At 40.3% G+C, this 26,259-nt stretch overlaps 1 protein-coding gene across 7 annotated transcripts in view; it reads right to left on the bottom strand.

The window, feature by feature from the left end:
* Positions 1-1,862: 1,862 nt before the first annotated feature.
* OXSR1 (oxidative stress responsive kinase 1) overlaps positions 1,863-26,259 on the bottom strand; it is an 86,661-nt gene continuing 62,264 nt past the window's right edge. For 4 of the 7 annotated variants that reach the window (XM_059879694.1, XM_059879693.1, XM_059879696.1 and 1 more), the window contains 9 exons: positions 25,498-25,546; positions 24,808-24,873; positions 21,392-21,514; positions 15,685-15,720; positions 12,449-12,595; positions 10,782-10,846; positions 8,521-8,573; positions 6,462-6,530; positions 4,573-5,020 (listed from right to left, as the gene is read on the bottom strand). In XM_059879694.1, the coding sequence (XP_059735677.1) occupies positions 4,875-5,020; positions 6,462-6,530; positions 8,521-8,573; positions 10,782-10,846; positions 12,449-12,595; positions 15,685-15,720; positions 21,392-21,514; positions 24,808-24,873; positions 25,498-25,546 (754 nt within the window). In that variant the 3' untranslated portion in view covers positions 4,573-4,874. The other 3 variants (XM_024982742.2, NM_001075892.2, XR_009492278.1) reach the window with 3 other exon arrangements.

Raw genomic sequence — 26,259 nt, 5'->3', positions numbered from 1 at the left:
AAGAACACTGGCAATACAATGGAGTAAAGATGGTCTCTTCAACAAACGCTGCTGGGATACCTAGACACAATAAAGTGAGTTTGTTTTCTAGTACGAAAGTTATATTTATACTATAGTCTCTCAAGTGTGCAATGGTATTCTTAAAAAAAATATACATACCTTTATTTAAAAGTACTTTAGGGACTTCCCTGGTGGTCCAGTGGTTAAGTCTTTGCCTTCCAATGCAGGGGGTGTGGGTTTGATCCCTGGTCAGGAAGGTTAAGATCTCACATGCCTTGAGGCCATAAAAATCCAAAACATAAAACAGAAGCTATATTGTAACAAATTCAATAAAGACTTAAAAAAAATGAAAAAAAATCTTAAAAAAAGTGGGCAAAAAACCTAACAGACACCTCATCGAAGAGTATTCACAGATGGCAAAGGGGCATAGATACTCAACACACTGTAATCAGGGAATTAGAAATGAAAGTGAGACACCACTACACATCTAGTGGAACGGCCCAAACCCAAAACCGTGACAACATCGAGTGCCTGTGAGCACATGCACCAAAAGCGACTCTCAGTCACTGGTGGGAATGCAAAATGCCCGAGCCACTTTGGATGGAAGGTGGTTTCCTAGAAAAAAGACTACTTTTACCATAAAATATGCCAGGGGGCTCCTTGGTATTTCCTCAACCGAGCTGAAACTCATATACGCATATTAATGAAAACATGCACAAAGGTGCTTAGAGCAGTTTTATTCATAACTGTCAAAACTTGCACACAGCAAGTGAATGGATTAATAAACCGTGGTATATCCAGACATGGAATACTAGTCAGCACTGAAAAGAAATGAGCCATCAAGCCACAGAAAGGCATGGAGAGGCCTTAAATGCATATAACTGTGTGAAAAAAACCTGTTCTGAAAAGGCTGCATACTTGTAGGACAGTGAGACTATTCTCTGTGAGATCATAATGATGGGTACATATCATCATCCATTTGTCCAAACACATAAAATACACAACAGCAAGTGAACTCGAAGGTATTCTATGGACTTTGGGTGATAATGAAGAGCCAATGTAAGTTGCTGCGCCTGTGTGGGGCCAGGGAGTATACTTTCTGTATACTTTCTGCTCCATTTTTCTGTGAAATTAAACTACTCTGAAAGATAAAAGTCTACTTTAAAAAAACAAACCCACAAAATGCGTAGGGTAGATGAGCTGATCCACAGGAGGAATCCATGAGCTGTGGCGCTGAGCACTGCTACTAGGAGTAGGCAGAGGTGAGGAACCCTGCTTCTGGACAAGACCTGATCTTGCTAAAGATGATGGGCAAGTGGAGAGGCTTTGTTTACTCTTGCCCCTGCCCTGACCCCCACATACACCATGGTCACTTTTGAGTAGTCGACACCTCCTCCTCTGTCTCCACACAACCTGTTTACCTTAAAAGGAAATTCAATCAGCCATGATACAATCAACCCCAAGGTCCCAGGACCTGAGCCCTGAGTTACCAGGACCTACCCCAAAGCAGTCCTGTCAAGGCTCAAAGACCACCTCTGGGGCAGGAGTTACTTACCCAGCAGGTGAAGAAGGGCTGGAAATGGGAACAGGTTCAGCCTGGCTCTGAACTTTCCAAAAGGGACTCCCAAGGACTTGAATCTGGTATTTTAGCTCACCAATAGCATGGGCAGAGGTAAACACAAAAGGTCACTGAGAGGAGCTGCTTCCGCCACCCTAACACACTTCCCTGGGCAGATCGCTCTCTCTGGGGATTTCAGCTTCCCTGTTTGTACAATGGCTTTACGTTGTTTATTAATATACCTTTTCACTTCCTGCTGCTCCCGTCAACAGTCACCAAAGTGAAGCATCCTTACACCACCACAGACAATTTATTCTTTATTGATTAAAAATTAATGAAACATGCAGCAAAGTACAAAGTCAAAAAAAAAAAAGGGGAGGGGAAGTCAAATATTTTACATCTTCCATAATCTAGCATACGTCATAAGGAGGAACCTCCATTTATTGATACACCATTATTCTGTTCTCCAGATTATTAAGAGTGTCAGCTGGCTCTAGGATTTGGTTCACAACTTAAGCAAAATATCCCAAACAAATCCATGAATCATTTAGAAAGACCGTAACGTTTTACAAATAGCATTGGCACATGTTACCTCGTGCTAAATTAGTCCCTACCCTAGGACCCAGGAGATCCTAGGGATGTAGGGAGAGAGGTGTATCCTGGACCACCACTCCCAGGAAGGAGCGAGACTGCTCACTAGGTCACGTGCTGTCTCACCTGCGAAGTTTCTGTTCACTCACTTTTTTTCAGCATCACTGCACATGCCAGCAAAGGGAGTCCACCATACATCATGCAGAAGAAGTAACACTGTCCTGGGGCTTGGTGTCTGGCTCCTAATTCCCAGCAGGGCAAAAGATGAATGGAAAAGAAAGAGAAAGCCCCAGCCCACTTCAGTTCAAAGGTCATGCCTGTCCCACTGCAGCTCACAGGTAATGGCCAGCAGGAGAAACTGAACAAGGAGATGGGCTGCTGCTTACTTCCAGCCTGGGCTTTTTTGATCACCTCCAAAAGAAACCTATAATAGAGTGATGCCACTACCCTCTGGATTCAGAAATAAGCAGACTATGAGGGCTTACTTGAAATGAAAATACAGACTCTAAGGTAAGCCCCTAGTCTTGTGCCAAATGGGACACTACATCTTTTCCATAAACTTATTCCTACCTTCCTGTCCTTTCCCCCTCAACTCTAAGAAAAGAAAAAAGAAAAGCTAAATATCTGTCCATCAAGCTGATCAATCTTCCGTCTCCAGGCTCAACAGGCTCCCTCCTTTCACCAATCCTGCCAGGACTCTGGCATCTGATCCTCTGATCTACTTTCCTCCCAACCCTCTCATCCCAAACCATCCCCTCCCTTCCTCTCCAACACCCACCCCTTTCCCAACATGCCTTTGTATCCAGGGCTGGTGAAGAAAGCCCAAGGTTAAAACTATGAACTCAGAATGAAATTAAAACTGTAACAAGTCAGTTGTGGGGAAAGCTTTCAGAGGTGCTCCAAGAAGAAACTAGGTAAAGCAATCTTGTTATTCACAGACCAACGAAGATGGAAAGGGATCGACTGATTCTGTAAGAGGCAGCTCTCCCCTTTCCATGGGGCCAAAGCCCATCTTTTTTGTGTTGTTTTAAGGCCAGATTGAGGATCTCTTTCATTTGTAAAACTTGTTAGGGCTAATCTGCAGTTAGATAAAGGCTGACTGTGAAACAATAGGAAAAAAAAAAAAAATCAACCCCACTGGTGATTCACATATTGCATTATGAGTGCTCTTTTTTAAACTTAAAGAATAATTTATATTATTTCTGTAGAAAATCAAATGAACACTGTCTACGCATAAATCCTAAAAGTCACGGCACATGTGGTTTCACGTTCCATCTTGGGTCAGGTTCAGCACACGGAAGTGTGGACCCCCTCCTAAGGGTCAGTGCAGGAGAGGGGGCAGAAGGCAGGCCTCTTTGGCCTAGGGCAACTCTCCTTTATTGCTGTAGAAATCTCAGCCTTGCATTTCCTCATGACTCGGAGGCCAGGCAAATTGATTTTCATGGGAGGATCAAGGAGCAGTTTTTCTTCAGTTGTTTAAGAGCTGAAATAAATACTTCCACACTGATATGAGTTATGATTTTTTCCTGTTCAAAACACCACTGCTGGGGTAACTCTCGTTTATAAGCCGTTACGTGATTTTTTTCCCTAAAAACAGTCCGAAGTTCCGCTTTGAAGGGTCCGATGGCTGAAGTTCGATTACAGTCAGATGTTTTGCACCAGCTGAAGTTAAGGCGAGCAACCCTTTCTGGAGCAAGTAATGAAGAGGGGTGCCTGAGAGCAGCTTCAGCAAAACGCTTAGAAACATCATCAACAAAACAAAACACAGTTTAGGATGCCTCCTTCTGAGGCTGTGCTTTTTCCTAACGAAGGTTGCTAGAATTCATATCAGATAAAAAAAAAAAAAAAAATCACTAAACTAAATTCTCTGGGCTCCAGCTGAACAATCAACTTTTAATTGCTACTTCAGTGGTAAAGAGATATCCCAAGATGCCCACATCCCGTCCGGTGTGGGAGAACAAGCAGGATGAGGAAGCCCAATAGAGCTGCTACTTTCCCCCCAGCGCCATCACTGGAGTAAGGCAAGATGAGCTGATAGACCTCCCTCCTGGGCCTTGAGGCACCCGGGCCACTTCTTAGATGGAGGAAGACAGGGGATGCGTGCAGTAAGTTTACTAACGGAACTCTTTAAAAGGGATGCTGGCCACTGGTGATCCAACTTTTCTTTCCCTGTGGGAAAAAGCAGGGATGATGGCAGGAAAAACATAAAAGAAAGACCTCTAAAGCTCCTAGCTGGGAGGTTTGTTGCTGGGTTCTTTGGCAGTAGTGGGTTTAGGCCAACAGAAGCAACAGAGACACGCATGTGTGGAATCTCCTTCGGCTGCCTCTTCCAGGGCTGTGTTTTAGCTGATGCTGAGCTGGGCAAATCCTATTAGTTTACCATCATCAGGAATATCTGAGCCTTCGACACCAGACGCCTAAGAACCAAACAAAATGAGAAGCTGTGGTTATTCAGAAACAAAATTGCAGGTAATAATTAAAACTGACATGGAGATTGTAGGAGAGAGGGCAGTTGGGGAAAGGTCCCTGGGATACAAACATGAGGCAGATGGAGTCTAGGTACAAAGGTGGAGTCAGCCTGACAATCTGTTTCGAGAATAAACAGTTGAGGGCTTCGGGTAGGAGGCTTCCTGGGAGGGAGAGGGGAAGGGAGCCCAATGAAGAGAGACATCAGCCCAGGGCATGGGGAAGCTAAACAATCACCAGACTTGATTGTTCTCATCACTCAGGGAATACGGAAGCTGGTCTGCAGAGGCTGCTGGTGTGTAAAAGTGAGACAGTTTAACAAGAAGGAAGGGATGAATACCAGTTTGAAGGTGACGGATCGATTTGACTGGGGTTCTTCCACAATCTTCTGCAAATTAGCTGCCACTATAATCATAAAAACAGAGAAAGTAATCAGAAATTACGTAAATCCACATTTTAACCATATGTTAACAACTTAAACAGTAGTTCACAATCTCCGACATACAATCAAAATGTAAGCAGAAAGATAAATCGCTTCCTAAACAAGAGGTGTTTTAAAATACAAGTTCAAGTAGCACAAATAAATCTTACCATTGTCAAATTAACTTTCTTTAAGATGCTGTATTAACCAAGGAACGACACTGCAGTTAAAGAGGTGGGACTTGCCTATTCATGGGCCAGAAAGCCCTGGCACAGCAATCAGCCAACTATGTATAAAAATGACAGAGACGCGTGTGCCCCAGTGTTCACTGCAGCACTGTTTATAACAGCCAGGACACGGGAGCAACCTAGATGCCCATCGGCAGACGAGCGGATAAGAAGCTGTGGCACATATACACAATGGAGTATTACTCAGCTATTAAACGGAATGCATTTGAATCAGTTCTAATGAGGTGGATGAAACTGGAGCCTATTATACAGAGTGAAGTAAGTCATAAAGAAAAACATCAATATAGTATATTAACGCATATATATGGAATTTAGAAAGATGGTAACAATGACCCTATATGTGAGATAGCAAAAGAGACACAGATGTAAAGAATAGACTTTTGGACTCTGAAGGAGAAAGCGAGGGTGGGATGATTTGAGAGAATAGCACTGAAACATGTATATTATCATATATGAAATGGATGGCCAGTCCAGGTTCAATGCATGAGACACGGTGCTCAGGGCTGGTGCACTGGGATGACCCTGAGGGATGGGATGGGGAGGGAAGTGGGATGAGGACGGGGAACACATGTACACCCATGGCTGATTCATGTCAATGTATGGCAAAAACCACTACAACATTGTAAAGTAATTAGCCTCCAATTAAAATAAATAGATTTTTTAAAAATGACAGAGACTGTTCATGGTTCACAAGGCCTAAACTATTTACTATCTAGCCCTTTACACGTCTGCTGACTTGTCCTACACCATAGTCTTTTCCTTCAGAAACATGTACCTGTGGCCTGACTGTGCCTGTTCTTACTTCCTGCTTTTTTTTAAGGAGTAAATCTATAATGACTTTTTCTTACCTCTTGGCTGCCCAAGGAGAGAGTTCATCCCCCAAAATGGATTAGATATGGCCAAGCTTATCTAACTTGTGACTTCTGTCATCATTTCTACGATCTCCCAGAGACCTGGGTAAACTTTCACTATCATTGGGGGTAACAAAGCAAATTCAGAAGTGAGATTTTTCTTTTTTGTAAAAAAGGAACTATCCCCAATACCTCCTATTTCAACAAAGCCAAGAACCATTCCTAGAATCATTCGACCTACTCAGTAGAATCAAGGCCTGGTTTTCTAGATCCTAAGGATATAGGCAGAGAGACAAGGGCACAAGGGCAGAGCACAAAGTAGTTACCTATGACTAAATCCCTTCCATCAACGAGGCCGGCAGAAATGAGTTCCTGAGAGACACCCTCTGCTGTATCTGCAAAGACAAAGAAGAAAGCGCTCCATTTTCCTGTGCATGCATGTCCCTGCCAATTCAAAGCAGGTCCGGCACGGCCAGACTAAAGCTAGCTGCCAAATCCAGAGACCCAAGGTGGTGGCGGCGGGGCCTTCTTCCACACAAAGGTTTTTCCTACCACTAGGATTACCTCAAGGAGAAGGCAATGGCACCGCACTCCAGTACTCTTGCCTGGAAAATCCCATGGATGGAGGAGCCTGGTAGGCTGAAGTCCATGGAGTTGCTAAGAGTGGGGCATGACTGAGCGACTTCACTTTCACTTTCCACTTTCATGCATTGGAGAAGGAAATGGCAACCCACTCCAGTGTTCTTGCCTGGAGAATCCCAGGGATGGGGAGCCTGGTGGGCTGCCGTCTATGGGGTCACACAGAGTCGAACATGACTAAAGCGACTTAGCAGCAGCAGCAGGATTACCTCAACTGAGGGACTATCAGAGGTCGAGCTAGAGGACGGAACCTGGATCAATCAACCAGATGGCAAGTATCAGCTCAGTGTAAAGATAACATCTTAACAATGGCATGCCTTAGACGGGGTGTTGCCTTTGTCAGCAGAGCTCCTGACAGTGATGCTGCAGAAGAAACTGCTAGTCTGAGGGCAACGTGGGCCCAGCTCTGTGAGCTTGGGGATGTGACGCTGTGTAGCACATCTCCTGGGATAATAACACACAATGATTGAGTCCCAATTTTTTTTTTTTTGGCCACACTGTGAGGTTTGTGGGCTCTTATTTCCCTGACCAGGGACTGAATGTGTGCCCTTGGGAGTAAAAGTGTTGAATCTTAACTACTGGATCACCAGGGTATTCCCCTCAATTAAACCTTAATTTTAATTTTAACACTAAACATTTAACAAATTTTAATCACTTTTCTTTGGGGATCGCAATTAGTTTTTTTTTCTTCTTTTTTTTCCCCCTAAAATCATTTTCTTCTGTATTCTGGTAGGCTCTCCTTCACATCCAGTTATCCCAGGTTGTACTATCTGAGTACATACAGTCTATGGGCATACAACTAGAAACTAAAAAGATGAGGAGAGAGTACCATCAATTAACCTCATCTCTAATTGACTCCTTCCCAAGGCCTGAACACTAAGCCCTCAGAGGGAATGAGAGGACCTCTGGGGAGGGGCTGTGCACATACTTGTGCCGACGACCAGTGATGTGAATGAGGACCTTAAAGAGTGACTGCCTGGCTTTAAGACAGAAATCAGATACATCTCTGTACATGTGCATTTGTTCTGTGTTCTCGGCACTTCAGTGAGCTGCTCATGAGACCGAGGCAGCGGGAAGACTGAGCGTGCACACAGGACAGACACCAGTAGCTGTGAGCCATCTCGCAAATACGAATTCTGAGTAACAAAGGTAAGAAAGAAAATAATAAACCTTGTCCCTGGGAGAAGTTCATGGATGGAAACTATGCGTGACGGGGCTCGGCTTCAGCTGGGAGGGAGGGGACTGGAAGCCTTGCTGTTTCCTACTGTCAAGGAGTACAAACATGCTCAGTCATAAGACCGGAATTCGGCACACCGGCACATCCGAGTCCGAAGTTCATTCACACCTCTTCTCAGCTGTGGGAACCGTAACCAGTTACTTCACCCTCTCTAAACCTTAATTTCATCATCTATGCAATGGGGACAATAATCTTTCCCTAGGGGCCATTTTGAAAATTTAATGAGATGTTGCTTAGCACCATGTCTGCCATAGTAAACTGGAGCTATATTTACTACTGCTTGTATTATACTACATTTTCTAAATGAGGTAGTTGTAAAAAAAAAAATTAACCAACAAAAAATTGCATTTTTATTTTCTTCACACGTACCCTCAACCTTTAGGCCAGGAACATTTTTATCACCCTTTAAGAGTAAAATATACCTGAAGGACAGAAACTTCACACACAGTTTCTTCAAATGACAAATGAGCAGTTATTTTGTTTTCAATGTTTTGATTTTGATGCCTCACCTCTCCCAGGAGTAAATTCAAATCGAATATCATTTAGTTCTTTTTTTGAATTCCTATGGAAGAAAACAAAACGTGTAAAATAAATTTCTGAATTTATACATTCAGAGTCTGCCTACATATATCGGGAAAGTTATGCCAAGAGAAAGATCTTTCTGTACCAAAGACCAGATGATCTGTCCTAACGAGCTCACACTGAGGGCTCAGAGCAAACAACTCAGAGTGATCATTTATTAGTAACTGTCCTACAACTCTTTTAATCTAGGTCCTTCACTGGTCAATATATGCCCACTCTCATCCTTACACCCAACAAGACCGTATTAAACTAAGAGGGATATATGAAAGAGCACAGGGAGGTGTGACTAAAATGAGAGGCGGCTCTTTTCTTCCTCATCTCCACTCCTACCCCCCACACCCCCCCGCCGAGGACAGTACCTTGCCCACCACTGGGGATCAGTCTGAGCAGACTCATAGGATGAAATACGTGATGCGCCCTCAATTCCACAGGGGTTCAGAGGAGAAGGATAAAGAATATACAGACTGGGATAATGAGGAGAAACTTTAGAAATACTAGTAGTTTTTTTAGATAGGATGTAATGGACAGAAGGCTTTGGGAATGGAGAGAAGACGGAGACCGTAATGGGGTCCATACTGGCAGGAGAGTTAGCATAAGGCTCCAGAGATTAAAATGTGACTGACGAGGGCTAGTTACAGTGATCGCTCACCACACCAAGTACTGAGATTAACCAAGCTCCCTGGAGGTTCTGGTTAAAGATGGAGAAATTAGAATACCATGCACAAAGGCAGATGTGCCTGATCACTTAGGACCCGAATCCATTTTATCTAAATGATGTAGAGGGCGTAGGTCTATCTGACACATGCTTGATGTTACTGAAATCGTGCTTAAAACACAGCTCCCCAAATTCCACACAACCTGCCCAACAGGGATTTTCTCCCTCTCATTGCCTCTCTGCACTTGTCTACATGGACTTATACTTCGCTGCATATCTACTACTAAAACTTGCTTTCAGCTATGCTAGTTCAGTTAAGTACATAATAAAAATCAACTTCCAACACAGACTTGATTATTGCATTTCATTTTCTCCTTTCTCAGGGTCTTAGCACAATAGCTAATAGTGCTGTACTTAGTCTGCTTAATATGTAATTGTTCAATCTATTCTTTCTGAAAGCTAAATAAAATTAAGGTCAAATGTTCAGTATCACTTTTGTGATGTGACTGTCATGCCAAGTACAAACACCTTCAAAGATAACAATATACTAAACTGAACTTCAAAGTCTTCATCAATGAGAGTAAGACTCTAGCCTCCTCTTCCATAAACAAGTCTGGAACACAGTCCATTAAAAACCACCCTTCAAAAAGCTAACTGCATCACTTACAAGCATCCTCTCCCCTTCTGAAGCATATGTCAAGTAATATTTCATACTCTCTATTAACTGATCTAAGATTTTAAAACAAAATGTTTAAAACAGACAAGTAGTATTCTTTGTACACAATTAAAATAGGATGAAATTACCAAGACATTGTATGATCAGAACTATCTGGGTCCAGGTATACAGTATAGGCTTCTATAAAGAAAAGGTAGCCAAATCTGCTTTCTTCACGTTTATGGCATAATTTCATTGCTCCTAGTGGTAAAATCAAAACATTTTCCAAAGGGACAATAACAAAGTTTGGACTGAGATGGACACAGTGCTATATTTAAAATGGATAACCAACAAGGACTTATTGTATAGCATAGGGAACTCTGCTCAACGTTATGTAGCAGCATGGATGAGAGATGGTGGTATGGGGAAAGAGCACTTCCATGTATACATATGGCTGAGTCCCTTGGCTGTTCATCTGACATTATCACAACATTGTTAACTGGCTATATACCACAATACAAAATAAAAAGTTCAAAAAAATAAATAAAAATCTGAATTTTAACCATCTCTCCAAAAAATAAATAATTAGTTCAAAAAACCCCCAGAACATTCCCCAAATAGGTCTTGCTGCCTCTGCTCTAATTCTGGTCATACTGAGATGACTAGGAATTCACATGTGGAAAGAGGGGTGAGTCAATGGTAACTCAGATCCTCACACTACTGCTATTATATCTGAGGGCAATAAAACACCTGAGAGAAAACACACACAGTTCTATCCAGTTCCTCTCAGGCATGCACTACGAGAAGGAGTAGCTTCCAAAGAGAAACCAGCACATTCAGAGTATTTAGAAAAGAACAACAACAAATGTCTTACTTACCGTAATCTTAGTACTAGACTGATTGGGATCTTGGTTTCTTGTGAACCTGCTCCTGAAGACAGAGCCTAAAAAGCATTGAAAGGTATAAAGTCATTGCCTGGAGTATTAAGTGTGGTGGTGACTGATGCTCGTCTAGAGATGAATCATCCATTTGGCAGCAGTTTTCTTCATCTCCAGGTGTGGGCATCCTAGTCCCCAGGACTCCCTGCTGTGGGAGGACATGCACCCTAAGGCAGCAGCAATAGCTGGATGTCAGTTGGAGTCAAACACAATTGGGAAGATCATTGTCAAACCTACATGAAATGCCACACAGAGTCACATTCCAATTTTGCATTTTTCAGACCTCTGTTCCCCTCTACAAGAGTGAAGAACAAGACACTGGGTTCTTCCCTTTAAAAAACCTGCCATTGGCCACACATCTGTAGTAAGGTCTAAACTGGCTGCTGTTCAGGAAACCACCCAACCTGGAGGTTCCAGATCTTTAATCCTCTGAAAACCATAAAGCTGTCCCTTGCTTACTGGAGGACATACGTTCTATTTAGGCTGTTCATAAAATGAATCCAATCTTTTCATCAGGTTTCATAAGATGACTGTCTCCTTTCCCATATGATGGGCAGAAATGGAAAGCTTGGGCAAAGGAAAGGTTAAATGTAGTCAGGACTCTAGTCTGGAAGCACTCAGAGCAGTGGTCTCCAAAGGCAGAGCACTGCTGGGACGCAGATGAAAACACCTTAACTTCTATATTTATTTCTTCCTACCTGAATTTTAGGAAAAAACAAAATAAAAACACTGCTACTGTTTAATAAACACGTAGACTCTTGAACTCGTACTCTCGCCACGAAGCATACTGCAGACAGTACTGCGCTTTCCCAGGGGAAGAGTGGTGGCCGCACAGCAGCGGCGGGGCAATTCTCAGGGGGCCTTCACTCCCTCAGCACTCTCAGCGCCTTCTGATTCAATAAGGTCATGTGCGCCTGAGTGGGTGGATTCACACATCACTTTATGACATTTTAATAAAATCAACCCCCACAAAACTGACAGGTATCTTAAAAAGAGCAATGCAGGAAAACCATGGTTTGGAGATAGTATTAACAAAGGTGACAGAAGAGCTAACAGTGCTCTTCAGTGGCAGCTGCATTCTAAACTTAAGCATATAAGGATATAATAAAAAGCTGACAAGACAGGAGCCCTTCTCATTCGGTCCACTGTCCAAGCAGCAGACACTGTTACGAGAGGGTCTCACTGTGACAGTGTGCACGCGTGTCTCGCCCAGCCTCCCGTGGCACTCCTGGAGCTCTCTAGGTGGTCCCTCAGGTGCCTAAGGCTGAGCAGTGGCATACCCCCTGAGCGGCTCCCTCTGGGGGTGGGGGCAGGCATTGAGACAGGAAGAGAGGAAGGAAGCTGACAAGAAATTTCAATCCCCCAAACTATTGCTGTTTGGGATATTTTCATCATTAACTTATTTTGGTGCTCAAAAAAAGAACCGTGTGATCCTTGTTAAACTCTCTTATCTGCATACATGTAAAACTGTGAGAACAGAATTTCTAACTTGTTTCAAAATCTACCAGGACATCATCCTTAGTGCACAAGGTGGTGTTCCACGCTAGCCTCCGCCTTCTTCCTCCACCCAGAAGGCTGACCACGGAAGAAAGCGGTCCCTACTGTACCTGAGCTGCTATTGCTGGCTCTGCAGTGGGTGGCAGGGAGACTTGAGTGGGTTGTGCAGGCGTCGGCCCTGCTGGCTGAGGTAGATGAGCAGAAATCTGTTCTGGAACTTGGAGTAAAGTACCCACAGGATCAGTTGTGGAAAATAGCTGTAACAAAAACACAAGCAGTGCTGTGTAAGCTGAGAGGAGAGGGAGGTGGGCCTGCTGACAGGCAAGCAGTGTAGGAGGGGCGACCTTTTCAAATAGTTCTTGTGTAGTGAACTGGCCCATCTCTGCAACCTCAGTACACCTCTTTAAAATGGAAGTCAAATATATCTATGCTTTTCCGTTTTTAAGAACTTTTGAAGTGTAAATTCCAGTCAGTTCAGTCGCTCAGTTGTGTCCAACTCTTTGTGACCCCATGGACTGCAGCACGCCAGGCCTCCTTGTCCATCACCAACTCGTGGAGTCCCCCCAAACCCATGTCCATTGAGTCAGTGATGCCATCTAACCATCTCATCCTCTGTCGTCCCCTTCTCCTCCTGCCCTCAATCTTTCCCAGCATCAGTGTCTTTTCAAATGAGTCAGCTCTTTGTGTAAGGTGGCCAAAGTATTGGAGTTTCAGCTTCAACAACAGTCCTACCAATGAACACCCAGGACCGATCTCCTTTAAGATGGACTGGCTGGATCTCCTTCCAGTCTGAGGGACTCTCAAGAGTCTTCTCCAACACTACAGTTCAAAAGCATCAATTCTTCGGCACTCAGCTTTTTTTATAGTCCAACTATCACATCCATAAATGACCACTGGAAAAACCATAGCCTTGATTGGACGGACCTTTGTTGACAAAGTAATGTCTCTGCTTTTGAATATGCTGTCTAGGTTGGTCCTAACTTTCCTTCCAAGGAGTGTCTTTTCATTTCATGGCTGCAATCACCATCTGCAGTGATTTTGGAGCCCCGAAAAATAAAGTCAGCCACTGTTTCCCCATCTATTTGCCATGAAGTGATGGGACCAGTTGCCATGATCTTCGTTTTCTGAATGCTGAGCTTTAAGCCAACTTTTTCACTCTCCTCTTTCACTTTCATCAAGAGGCTCTTTAGTTCTTCTTCACTTTCTGCCATAAGGGTGGTGTCATCTGCATATCTGAGGTTATTGATATTTCTCCTGGCAATCTTGATTCCAGGTTGTGATTCTTCCACCCCAGCGTTTCTCATGATGTACTCTGCATATAAGTTAAATAAGCAGGGTGACAATATACAGCTTTGACGTACTCCTTTTCCTATTTGGAACCAGTCTGTTGTTCCATGTCCAGTTCTAACTGTTGCTTCCTGACCTGCATACAGGCTTCTCAAGAGGCAGGTCAGGTGGTCTGGTATTCCCATCTCTTGAAGAATTTTCCACAGTTTATTGTAATCCACACAGTCAAAGGCTTTGGCATAGTCAATAAAGAAGAAATAGATATTTTTCTGGAACTCTCTTGCTTTTTCGATGATCCAGCAGATGTTAGCAATTTGATCTCTGGTTCCTCTGCCTTTTCTAAAACCAGCTTGAACATCTGGAAGTTCACGGTTGACGTATTGCTGAAGCCTGGCTTGGAGAACTTTATGAGTTGAGGTGTAAATTTATGTCCCACTAAATCCACCTATTTAGGTATACAACTCAATGATTTTTAGAAAATTTATACTTGTATAAATATCTCTACAATCAGGTTTCAGCATTTCCATCAACTCAAAAAATTCTCCTGTGTCCATTTATAGTGAACTGTTGCTCCCACATCTAGCCTTCGGCAACCACTGATCTACTTTCAGCTTCTATCAATTTGTCTTTTGTGGACATTTCATATAGACCAAATCTTACAATATGCACTCTTTTTGTGTCTGGCTTCTTAGCACAGTTTTTTTCTGTCAGTCATGTTGTAGCAAGTATCAGTAGTCCTTTTTTTTTCCCCTTCTTCAGAACAGTAATTCTTTGTATCATATTTATTTTTAACTATATCTATGCCATCTCCTTTGCCCAGCAAAATAGCACCTACAATATACAGACTTAAGTATATACTATGAAATTCTGGAAGCGACATTTTCCTATATTGGGGACCCTCCTTTACTTATAAAGAAAGAAAATCAACCAATGAATGAATGTGAAGCTTTGTAACATTAAACATTATTTTGCATGTTTGAAAATCTCATAAATTTTAGTTATGTAACTTGGGGAAAAAAGACCAGTGCTGAACACAAAATCAAGTTACACATTCAAAATTATAAATTAGTAGGGAAAACAGTATCAATGCAATGGCCAAAATTTTGAGTTAAAAGAGAAAAAAATTAAAAGGGCAATGAGATCTAATAGCTGTTATTATATAAACAAAATCAAGGAGACAAGGAAGTATTAAAATGTTGTGTCTGCTGCACTTCACAGAGAGGAAACCAAGTTATCTACTGGTTCTAATTTTTGATAGAAAAATAGAACTTTAAGATTAGTTTTGAAAATGACAATTATTATTAATATGGACTTCTCTGGTGGCTCAGACAGTAAAGAATCTGCCTCCAATGCAGGAGACCTGGGTTCGATCCCTGGGTTGGGAAGATCCCCTGGTGAAGGGAATGACAACCCACTCCAGTATTCTTGCTTGGCAGGCTACAGTCCATAGGGTCTCAAAGAGTCAGACACGACTGAGTGACTAACACTTTATTAATATGGAAGGACGGTTGCTGAAGCTGAAGTTCCAACACTTTGGCCACCTGATGCAAAGAGCCCACTCATTGGAAAAGACCCTGATGCTGGGGAAGATTGAAGGCAAAAAGAGAAGAGACCAGCAGAGGATGAGATGGTTAGATAGCATCACTGACTTAATGGACATGAATCTGAATAAACACCTGGAGATGGTGGAGGACAGGGAAATCTGGTGTGCTGCAGTCCATGGGGTCGAAAAGAGTCTGACATGACTTAGGACTGAACAACAACAGGCTCCTCTGTCCATGGAATTTTCCAGGAAAGAACGCTGGCGTGGGTTGTCCTTTCCTCCTGAGCCTAGCAGGCCACAGTCCTTGAAGTAGCAAAGAGTCAGACTTGACTAAGTATGCAATGAGCATAACGCAGGTCAGCCTAACAGGAGTCTGTTTAGTAGGATTTCTTTTCACACCATTTGACTAGTATAAATTCCCATTCCTATTTAAGCACATACAAAAAAATGTGTTTAACATTAAAACCAAAACAAAAGCACATATACTTTAATGACTCAAGATTCACAACTACTTACCTCAGAATTTGTTAATGATTCTTTCACTCTGGGAGACTAAAAGAAATACAAAAAAAGGAGGCTGGTTAACTGAAAACTCAGGTTACTTGTAGTCAGTTCCCAAACTGCACGGAATGGTGAAATGCAAGTCAACTCCATTTCATTCTGATCCATAATTAAATCATCGGTAACTCTAGTGAGTTTTCTGGAAAAAGAAAACTAAAATGATATTACTGTATTCTTTGTCCAGCTAGCCTGTAATGTATCAATATATTCATAGTATTTTAAGAGTTCAGAACTTTATAGCAGAAGTTTATAGCAAACATAAAGGGACTATCAGATAGTAGGGAGGTCACATTCTTCAAAGTACAATTCTTTCTACTAATCATCACCATATTACATGCGTAATTTCTCACACTAAATGTAAACATTCAAGCTAATTATCCAATATATTCTTAAAGCAGAGTAATTCTGATTATGGACTTCAGTAAAGAAAACTTGAGCCAAAACTGAAATTCCAGTTATAATCTGCCATATGAAAATTTAAAGTTAAAATGACTTAGTAAATCATAAGTTAGCAGTAATTCTGGATACAAGCATTGGAAAATACAAAAAACAACAACATATCTCTAAACAAATTCAATTTATGTTAAATTTTACCAAATGTGAATGTCGACTTCTTATAAGAAATTTATAGGTTTTTAAATTTTTCATTACCATTTTATTAATGACAATCAAGGTTCATGCAATACCTAAAGCATCACAGCAAGTATATGCTAACAAAAAAAAAACCTTAAAAAAAAACACACCTTTGTTTGGAAATAATTCAAACTTACAGAAAAATTGTAAGAATAACACAAAGAACACTGCCATACCCTTTACCCAGACTCATCCAATATTAGCCTTTCTCCTTATGTGCTTTATCAGTGTTCACTTTCTTTCTTTTTATATATATTTAACCAATCCTGTACCATTTGAGAATAAGTTGTATATAATCATGTATATAATCTTTCCAACTGAATAGTTGTGTACTTAAGAATTCTATTATACAACTTCACTCTACTAAAATTATCAATTTCAGTAAATTTAACAATAATACTTTAATTAACTACCCATAATACAGCTTTTCCAATGACTTCCTTCTATCCTTTGGGGCCTTTGTTTTTCTAGTATAAGATTCTGTCTAGGATCGTGTACTGCAGTCAGTCATCACGTCTCTCTAGATTTTATCTGACACATAATCAATCATTTCCCCTGCCTAGTACATATTCTGAATAGACTGCTCCTAATTTGTGCTCTGATGTTCCTTCATGATTTAGACTGAAATGAATTCTACATAGTGATTATCTTCTTATGGTATTGTGTTTTGGAGAATCTCATGTACCCTGTGATCCTCATTAGTGATGTTAATTTTTATCACTGAGTCAAGGCATTTTCTGATTTCTCAGGTAGGCGGTAGCTATTTTTCACCTTGCGACTAATAGGCAATCTATGGAGAGATACTAGAAGACCATGTAAATAACCTGTTTATCAAAGATTTCCCATATATTTAGCACCCATTGATGAGACAGGGATCAAGACCATCCCCATGGAAAAGAAATGCAAAAAGCAAAATGGCTGTCTGAGGAGGCCCTACAAATAGCTGTGAAAAGAAGAGAAGCGAAAAGCAAAGGAGAAAAGGAAAGATATAAGCATCTGAATGCAGAGTTCCAAAGAATAGCAAGAAGAGATAAGAAAGCCTTCTTCAGCGATCAATGCAAAGAAATAGAGGAAAACAACAGAATGGCAAAGACTAGAGATCTCTTCAAGAAAATTAGAGATACCAAGGAAACATTTCATGCAAAGATAGGCTCGATAAAGGACAGAAATGGTATGGACCTAACACAAGCAGAAGATAGTAAGAAGAGGTGGCAAGAATACACAAAAGAACTATACAAAAAAGATCTTCATGACCCAGATAATCACAATGGTGTGATCACTGACCTAGAGCCAGACATCCTGGAACGTGAAGTCAAGTGGGTCTTAGAAAGCATCACTACGAACAAAGCTAGTGGAGGTGATGGAATTCTAGTTGAGCTATTTCAAATCCTGAACGATGATGCTGTGAAAGTGCTGCACTCAATATGCCAGCAAAAATGGAAAACTCAGCAGTGGCCACAGGACTGGAAAAGGTCAGTTTTCATTCCAATCCCAAAGAAAGGCAGTGCCAAAGAATGCTCAAACTACCGCACAATTGCACTCATGTCACATGCTAGTAAAAGTAATGCTCAAAATTCTCCAAGCAGGCTTCAGCAATACGTGAACCGTGAACTTCCAGATGTTCAAGCTGGTTTTAGAAAAGGCAGAGGAACCAGAGATGAAATTGCCAACATCTGCTGGATCGAAAAAGCAAGAGAGTTCCAGAAAAATACCTATTTCTGCTTTATTGACTAGGCCAAAGCCTTTGACTGTGTGGATCACAATAAACTGTGGAAAATTCTTCAAGAGATGGGAATACCAGACCACCTGACCTGCCTCTGGAGAAATCTATATGCAGGTCAGGAAGCAACAGTTAGAACTGGACATGGAACAACAGACTGGTTCCAAATAGGAAAAGGAGTACATCAAAGCTGTATATTGTCACCCTGCTTATTTAACTTATATGCAGAGTACATCATGAGAAACGCTGGGGTGGAAGAATCACAACCTGGAATCAAGATTGCCAGGAGAAATATCAATAACCTCAGATATGCAGATGACACCACCCTTATGGTAGAAAGTGAAGAAGAACTAAAGAGCCTCTTGATGAAAGTGAAAGAGGAGAGTGAAAAAGTTGGCTTAAAGCTCAACATTCAGAAAACGAAGATCATGGCATCTGGTCCCATCACTTCATGGGAAATAGATGGGGAAACAGTGGAAACAGTGTCAGACTTTTATTTTTCGGGGCTCCAAAATCACTGCAGATGGTGATTGCAGCCATGAAAAGACACTTACTCCTTGAAAGGAAAGTTATGACCAACCTAGACAGCATATTCAAAAGCAGAGACATTACTTTGCCAACAAAGGTCTGTCTAGTCAAGGCTATGGTTTGTCTAGTAGTCACGTATGGATGTGAGAGTTGGATTGTGAAGAAAGCTGAGCGCCAAAGAATTGATGTTTTTGAACTGTGGTGTTGGAGAAGACTCTTGAGAGTCCCTTGGACTGCAAGGAGATCCAACCAGTCCATCCTAAAGGAGATCAGTCCTGGGTGTTCTTTGGAAGGAATGATGCTAAAGCTGAAACTCCAGTACTTTGGCCACCTCATGTGAAGAGCTGACTCACCGGAAAAGACTCTGATGCTGGGAGGGATTGGGGGCAGGAGGAGAAGGGGATGCCAGAGGATGAGATGGCTGGATGGCATCACCGACTCGATGGACGTGAGTTCGAGTGAACTCCGGGAGTTGGTGACGCACAGGGAGGCCTGGTGTGCTGCAATTCATGGGGTCGCAGAGAGTTGGACACGACTGAGAGACTGAACTGAACTGATGATCCTTATGATTGCTTTATGATGGCTATAAAATGATGAATTTCCCCATCCACTCCTACATTTACCACCACTGGCAGTTTATTGTAATGAAATATCATCATTTTCTCCCCATTTATTTATATATCTATGTATTATTTGTATAGGCCTACTGAGTCCTAGTCTTTTAATGATTTATAATTATTTCTACACTTTATGATTTTGATGGTTAAATCTCCCTAATTTGGCTAGTGGGAGCTCCTTCAACTTGGCTCTTATATTATTAAAAATATAAACCTTTTCTGTCAAAACAAGATACCCCAGATTTATCTTATATTTTCCCTGTGTAAGCCGTGGAATCAGGCATTTCTCCAGTGAACCTTTGTTCTTTTAGTAGGGCATAGCATTTGAAACCAAGTGCTGAGCATTAAGTGTGCTTACTCCTACTGTTTTCCTGACACTCTGCATACTTGTAAACTTCGATCGGACGCCAGACACTGAATTTCACCTTGTTGCATGATGCTAATTCTGTATTGCTATGAATCTTGACACTTTGTTCTAGAATACAGTTAAGCTGCTAGAAACAGTTTAATCCTTCTGGATCCTGCTTTGATGCGTTTTAGTTAGGTCTGGAGCAGTGTTCAGTCTAGGGCAATATATTATACCCCGTTACTGAGAAGTCTACTGAATGCCCTGTGAATTTTAAATTTCTCCAGTCTGGCTGCTGTTTCTGGCTGTGTGAGTGCTGGGCACTGTTCTCCACATGGGTAGTTTTTTCACATACAGTAATCAATAAATATTCTGCTAAGTACTCAAAAGAGAAGCTCTAAGCTTCTTCCTCTGGATAACTCTCTCCTTCCTGGCACTCTATCAAATTTTATCTGATTTCATTTTTTACTTTTATTTACTCAACTTGGGAAAACACTTTCAAGCCACAATGTAAAGAATAATCAAACAAAACAGCCCCCAAACTGACCTGGATGTTAGAATAAGCAGAGAAGGACATTAAAATAATTATATTACATAACTTCAAAAAGTTAAGCAGAGACATGGAAGATGCAAAAGCAAACAGCACATCAAACTTTTAAGTATCTAACAACCAAACCAAACACCAAATCACAATTCTAGCATTCTGTCTGAGATGAAAAAGAGACTGCATGGCCTTAGTAGCAGATTAACACTGCAGAAGGAAAGAATAATGAACAGGCTAGCAATAGAAACTATGCAAAATGAAACTGAAGAAAAAAGAATTTTAAAAAAGTGAAAAGATCAGTGAACAGTCATACAACTTTAAGCCTAATATACATGTTATCTGACTCTTCAAGGTGGGAGGACAGAAAAAACTATTTGAAAATATGATAGCTGAGAACTTTCCAAACTTAAAAAACACTGTAAACCCAAAGATTCAAGAAGCTCAATAAACCCTAAATATGAAATGTGGGGGAAAAAATATATAGGTATATCATTATCAAATTGCTCAAAACCATACATAAAGAAAATAATCTTAAAATCAGTCAAAGTTAAAAGAAATGTGACTTGTAAATGAATAAGGTAAGTAAACAAGCAGATTTCACACTGGAAACAATGCAAACAAGAAAACTTTGGAACATATTATTTAAAATACAGGCCCATCTCATTTTATTGCACTATGCTTTCTTTACTGTACTTTGTAGATATCATAGTTTGTTTGTTTTACAAACTGAAGATTTGTGGCAACCCTGAATTGAGCAAGTCTATCAGTGCCATTTTTCAAACGTTATTTGCTCACTTCATGTCTTGGTGTCTATTTCTAGCAAAAACTAACACACTCACACACACTATCTGGGATATACAAAATGAAAATAAGGTACACTGTTCCTCTTCAGATAGAAGGTTAACAAATTTTAGGGACTAGGTTTCAATTGTTAGGCTTTCAAGTTCACTAATCTTTTCTTCTGAAATGTCTAATCAGCCATTAATCCAATCCAGTGTACTTTCATCTCCGACATTGTAGTTCTCATTTCTCAATTTAGGTCATTTTTATATACCCTAAATATTATTAGAGTAAAACTGATATTTCAGTCCCCCTCTCCATGGAGATTTACTTGGGCTCCTGTTGTTAATAAGGTGTTCAAAATATTCTGTCTGTTTTTTTTTATATTTTATCTGGTTAAGCTGAACAGAACCACAGAATATAGTATTATCTAAGTGGCTTCAGACAGTAAGACAGAACTCTATAGCTAAAGCATATAGTTTAACAAAACATACCCTGAGTTGTGAAATTGCTGCTTTTCCTTCCTCACTTTCTTCATCAAATTCATCATCACTCCACTCCCAGCCACCATCTTCTGTCTTGTGAAGACGGCCACTAGAGCCTGGTACTCTCCGAACCTGCTCGTTAGGAAGAGAGACATGGGCTGTGGCAGTGTTTGACACTTACGGGATAGAAAAGTCAACCATATTTCTCTCTCCTTCTATTACTTCAACACAGTAAGCAGATAATAATTCTCCCATATAGAGTCACATCCACCATCCCCCACTTGCTTTCTGTGCCTCATCTCAACTATGTCTTTACTCACAACCACTGGCTTTCCCAGTACTTTGACAGTCTGAGACTGCATATCATCCAAATCCCTCTTATGTGAAGTCAGATGGAGTCTGAGTAATGGCTTCCTATCTTCAGACATCAAGAAAAAAATGGGGGCAGTTTAAGCTCCAAATAAATAAGTTCAAGATAAAGAAGATTATGGTTTTTTTTTCAATTTTAACTTTTAAAATCACAATTTATGTCGGTTCAAGAGGACTACAGCTGTGCAAATGTTAAGAAAAAGAGCAGTCCCCTAACTTTCATCTTCTTTCCCACAGGCAACCACTTTCAATTCATTTTAGCTTATTCTTTTAGAATGTATATATATTCATCTCTCTGAGTAATCTGTTCTTATTATTACCCCTTTTCTGGTTTTAGAAATTATCTATTGACTTCTTGCTACAGAAGATGAGAACTTAACCCTATTATTAATTCCCTACTCTTTTTTCAAGATACACTGTAATTTTGGGTAAATCAATACATGATTATATAAACTATACAGTTGAACCATATATATTACAATTACTTTTCTTTCCTGCAGAACTTTTTTATTTCTCCTGGAGTTAACATTTGCTTTCTTTAAAAAAAAGTTATTTATTTTTGGGTCTTCGTTGCTGCATGCAGCCTTTCTCAAATTGCAGCGAGGAGGGGGTATATTTTCTAGCTGCAGTGTGTGGACTTCTGAGTCGGAGCACAGGCTCTGAAGTGTGGGCTGAGTAGTTGCAGCACATGAGCTTAGTCGGCCTGTGGCAGGTGGACTCTTCCTGGACCAGGGATCAAACCCTGTCCCCTGCATTGGTAGGTGGATTCTTAACCACTGGACCACTAGGGAAGTCCTGCTTATTTCTTACTTGTCATATTTATCCCCAGATTCTCTGTTATGTAAAGCTCCTCTCACCGTATTCATATCCATTAGGTATTCATCAGTGTCATCTTCTTGAGGAAGCCTCTCACCAGAGCCCCGCGATCTGTTCCATCAGACTGACACGAGATTTGGTACCTCAGATCTCACGCTATCAAGCAGAGGACTATGCTTCCTCAATCACATGACTTTCCTATTCTTACTTTAAGCACTTAACTCTACTATTAGCCTGGTGTATTTACTAAAGCTGTACATTTCTAAATATAATTTGATTCCATTCCCACACTCCACTTAATAGTTTGCCTGGTAAAAAAAGAAAACAATTCTGGGTTAGAAAATATTTTTTTTTCCCTAATGTTCAACGTAAAGCTCCATTGTGATGTGGCTTCCAGAGATGCTGCTGCTGCTGCTGCTATGTCGCTTCAGTTGTGTCCGACTCTGTGCGACCCCATAGACAGCAGCCCACCAGGTTCCCCCGTCCCTGGGATTCTCCAGGCAAGAACACTGGAGTAGGTTGCCATTTCTTTCTCCAATGCATGAAAGTTTAAAGTGAAAGTGAAGTCACTCAGTCGTGTCTGACTCTTTGCAATCCCATGGACTGCAGCCTACCAGGCTCCTCCGCCCACGGAATTTTCCAGAGATGCTACTGAGGTCCTTATGACTGTTGATTCTACCTGTAATCTTTCCCCGTTGTCTGGAAGGCTACAGGATCTTTTCACCTCCAGTATTCTGAGCTGATGCAATGAACACGAACTAGGGCAAACTTTAGGAGATGGTGAGGGACAGAGAGGCCTGGTGTACTGCATGCAGTCCATGGGGTCGTAAAGAGCTGGACATGACTGGGTGACTGAACAGCAACAGCATTCTGAGCTACTGTGGTAATGTGCTTTAGTGTTGATCTACTTCCATTCATTGCGCTGGGTACTTCAGCTCTTTCAAACTGGAAATTCATGAAATTTTTCTTGAATAATTTTTCAGTGATATCTTTTCTTCTGTTTTTCTGTTTTCCTTTTCTGGAACCCCTTTTACTTAAATGTTGAGCCTTCTCAAATAATCCTCTAATGTTCTCATCTTTTCTGTCTCTTGGCTTTTTGGCTCTGTTTTCTGGAAAATTTCCTCAACTTTACCCTAAAATCTTTGTAATGAATTTTTTCATTTTTTCTATAATGTTTTCAATTCCCAAGAGCTTTTTGTTGGTGGTAGTGCCATTCTCTAAATGCTTCTTTTCTTAAATTAACAGCTAAGGCATAATTCACATAACACTGATCCATTCAAGGTATTACAATCCAATGATTTTTAGTATGTTCAGAGTTGAAAAACCATCTGTACAATCAAATTTCAATCATCTTCATCACTCTTTCCACTTCCCACAAAACATCCCATACCCATTAGTAGTCCTACCCAATCCCTTACAATCTGCTCAAGTCCCAGGCAATCAGTAATCTACTTTCTGTCTCTATACATTTGCTTGTCCTGGATATTTCACATAAGTAGAATCATAGAATATGTCTTTTAGTTAGCATAATGTTTTAAAGGTACATCCATGTTATGGCATGTATCAGTACTTCATTCCTTATTACTGCTGAATAATATTCCATTGTATAGGTTCATGATATTTTATATATCCATTTATCAGTAGATGGACATTCAGTTTGTTTCCACATTTTAGCTATGAATAATACTTCCATGAACACTCATGTACGTATTTTTATGTGTACAAATTTTCAGTTCTCTTGGGTATGGCTAGGAGTAGACTTGCTGGGTCATATAGTAACTTTGTTCAGTCTTTTGAGAAACTGCCACAAAAGTGACCACACCATCTTCCATTTCCATCAGTAATGGGTGAGGATTCTAATTTCTCCACATCTTTATCAATACTTGCTATTGACTGTCTTTTTTGTTATAGTTATTCAGGTGGCTGTGAAGTGGTGTCTTCATTGTTTCTGAATGGTGCAAAGAAACTTCCCAACTTCCCAACTCACTCTGGTAGTTGCAAACAGTGATTTAACACAATTTAGAATTAATTATGTACCATACTTTTTCATTCCAGTTGAAAGCGGAGTACTACTGAGGCATAGACTATTGCTAAAAGAATATATCAAGCATGCTAAAGAAAAGACTGAAAGAAAATGAGTAATATTCATACTGTTAACATAGCATTAGTCAAATACACTTTCAAAACACAAAAGTAAAACTTCTAATTTCTCAGAAAAATTGAGTTAAATCCACATTTACCTTTTTAGCTCTTTCAGAAATGGTTGGTGCTCTCTGCAATATTTTTTCTTGAAGAAATTCTTTATTCTGGAGAGGAAAAATAAGTTTTCTTTTCATAAGAAGTTTTTACTGAACAAAAAAATTGACATAGAAATATTCACCACTATTAATGTGGTATAGTAACTGTTTTTATAAAGTTTGAGAAAAGCTTCTATTCTTTCATTCTGAAGATCCTTTAGTATAATACTACCATGACTTTATAAACTGAGAGAAAGCTTTAATGTATTGCATGAACCACCATCTATGAAAAGTTTGCTTTAACATACGTCCTTTGAGGTTGTGGTCCCACATTTCCCAACTACAGTAACATCCTATTTATCCCATATCTTTGGGAAATGAGATGTTTACTAATTCAGTAGTAAACCCTAAAATTAGAGTTCAGTATATTTCACAGAATTTTCCACAGATTTTATTTATAGTGGTAATATTAATTTTTCCTGTTTTAAGTTTTACCTGATACTTAAATTAATTTATAGGATAATATATTTATCTTAAATATGTTGTCTAAATAATGGCCCCAGCAATTATTTGACCTACCATCATTCTTCCAGAAATAATCATCTGAAGGTAATGCAACCTCTGAACAGTGAACCTAATGTAGGTGTTTGAGGAGGATCATCTGAATACATGAAACAAGTTAGAATGTCCTACCTTGGCTTTTTGGAAAAACTTGTGCCTTAGCAGTTCTGCTGCTGTTGGTCTAAAACCAGAAAAGAAAGTTTTTATAGTTAATTGAAGTGGAATGTGGGTTTTCATCTTCAAAAATGAAAACATGATTTCTTGAACATCAAGATAAAAACTCAGTGCACTCCACTGTCCTTAACCTGCTAAAAATCAAAAAGGAAAAGCTCAGTACAAGGCATCGAACAGAATTAAAAACTCAAATAGAAGTTTTCTGATAACATTATAGGCTCTTGCAAAAATTCATTAGTGAAATGTTTCTTTTAGAAGCATGATTTCTTAATGGCTTTCAATATATTTGCTATTTAATATTATTTCCCACTAAGTTGGCTTTATCTACTTTGAAGAAGCAAAAAACATACATTTAAACTGACAAATCAAGAACTGTGCTTCCTGCCACATAATCACCTGTACGTCTTCAACTTAGGTAATTACATATTCTTAAAAAATAATTTCACAATTTCCTTTAAAAAACTGAAGATTCTAAGAGTAATGTATAGTTTCCAAATTTAATCTAAACTTAGTTTTTAACTTAACTGTGCAGTCTTACTTCATTTGAGTAAAGGCATTGTTGTCAACTTCACAAACTAGTATGAGAATAAAGAATAAACAAATGCTACACTTAAGAAATTGGACCTGATGGACGCCACATACCTACCATGAAACGCTGAACAAGTCACTTCTCTAAGGTTCAGTATTACCTGGCTAAATCCCTAAAAGCAGTGGTTCTTA

The sequence above is a fragment of the Bos taurus genome, chromosome 22 (assembly GCF_002263795.3).
Source record: "Bos taurus isolate L1 Dominette 01449 registration number 42190680 breed Hereford chromosome 22, ARS-UCD2.0, whole genome shotgun sequence".
NCBI classification, from domain to species: Eukaryota; Metazoa; Chordata; class Mammalia; order Artiodactyla; family Bovidae; genus Bos; species Bos taurus.
The sequence above is the reverse complement of the archived record's forward strand: the minus strand, read 5'-3'. Positions and strand labels throughout refer to the sequence as shown.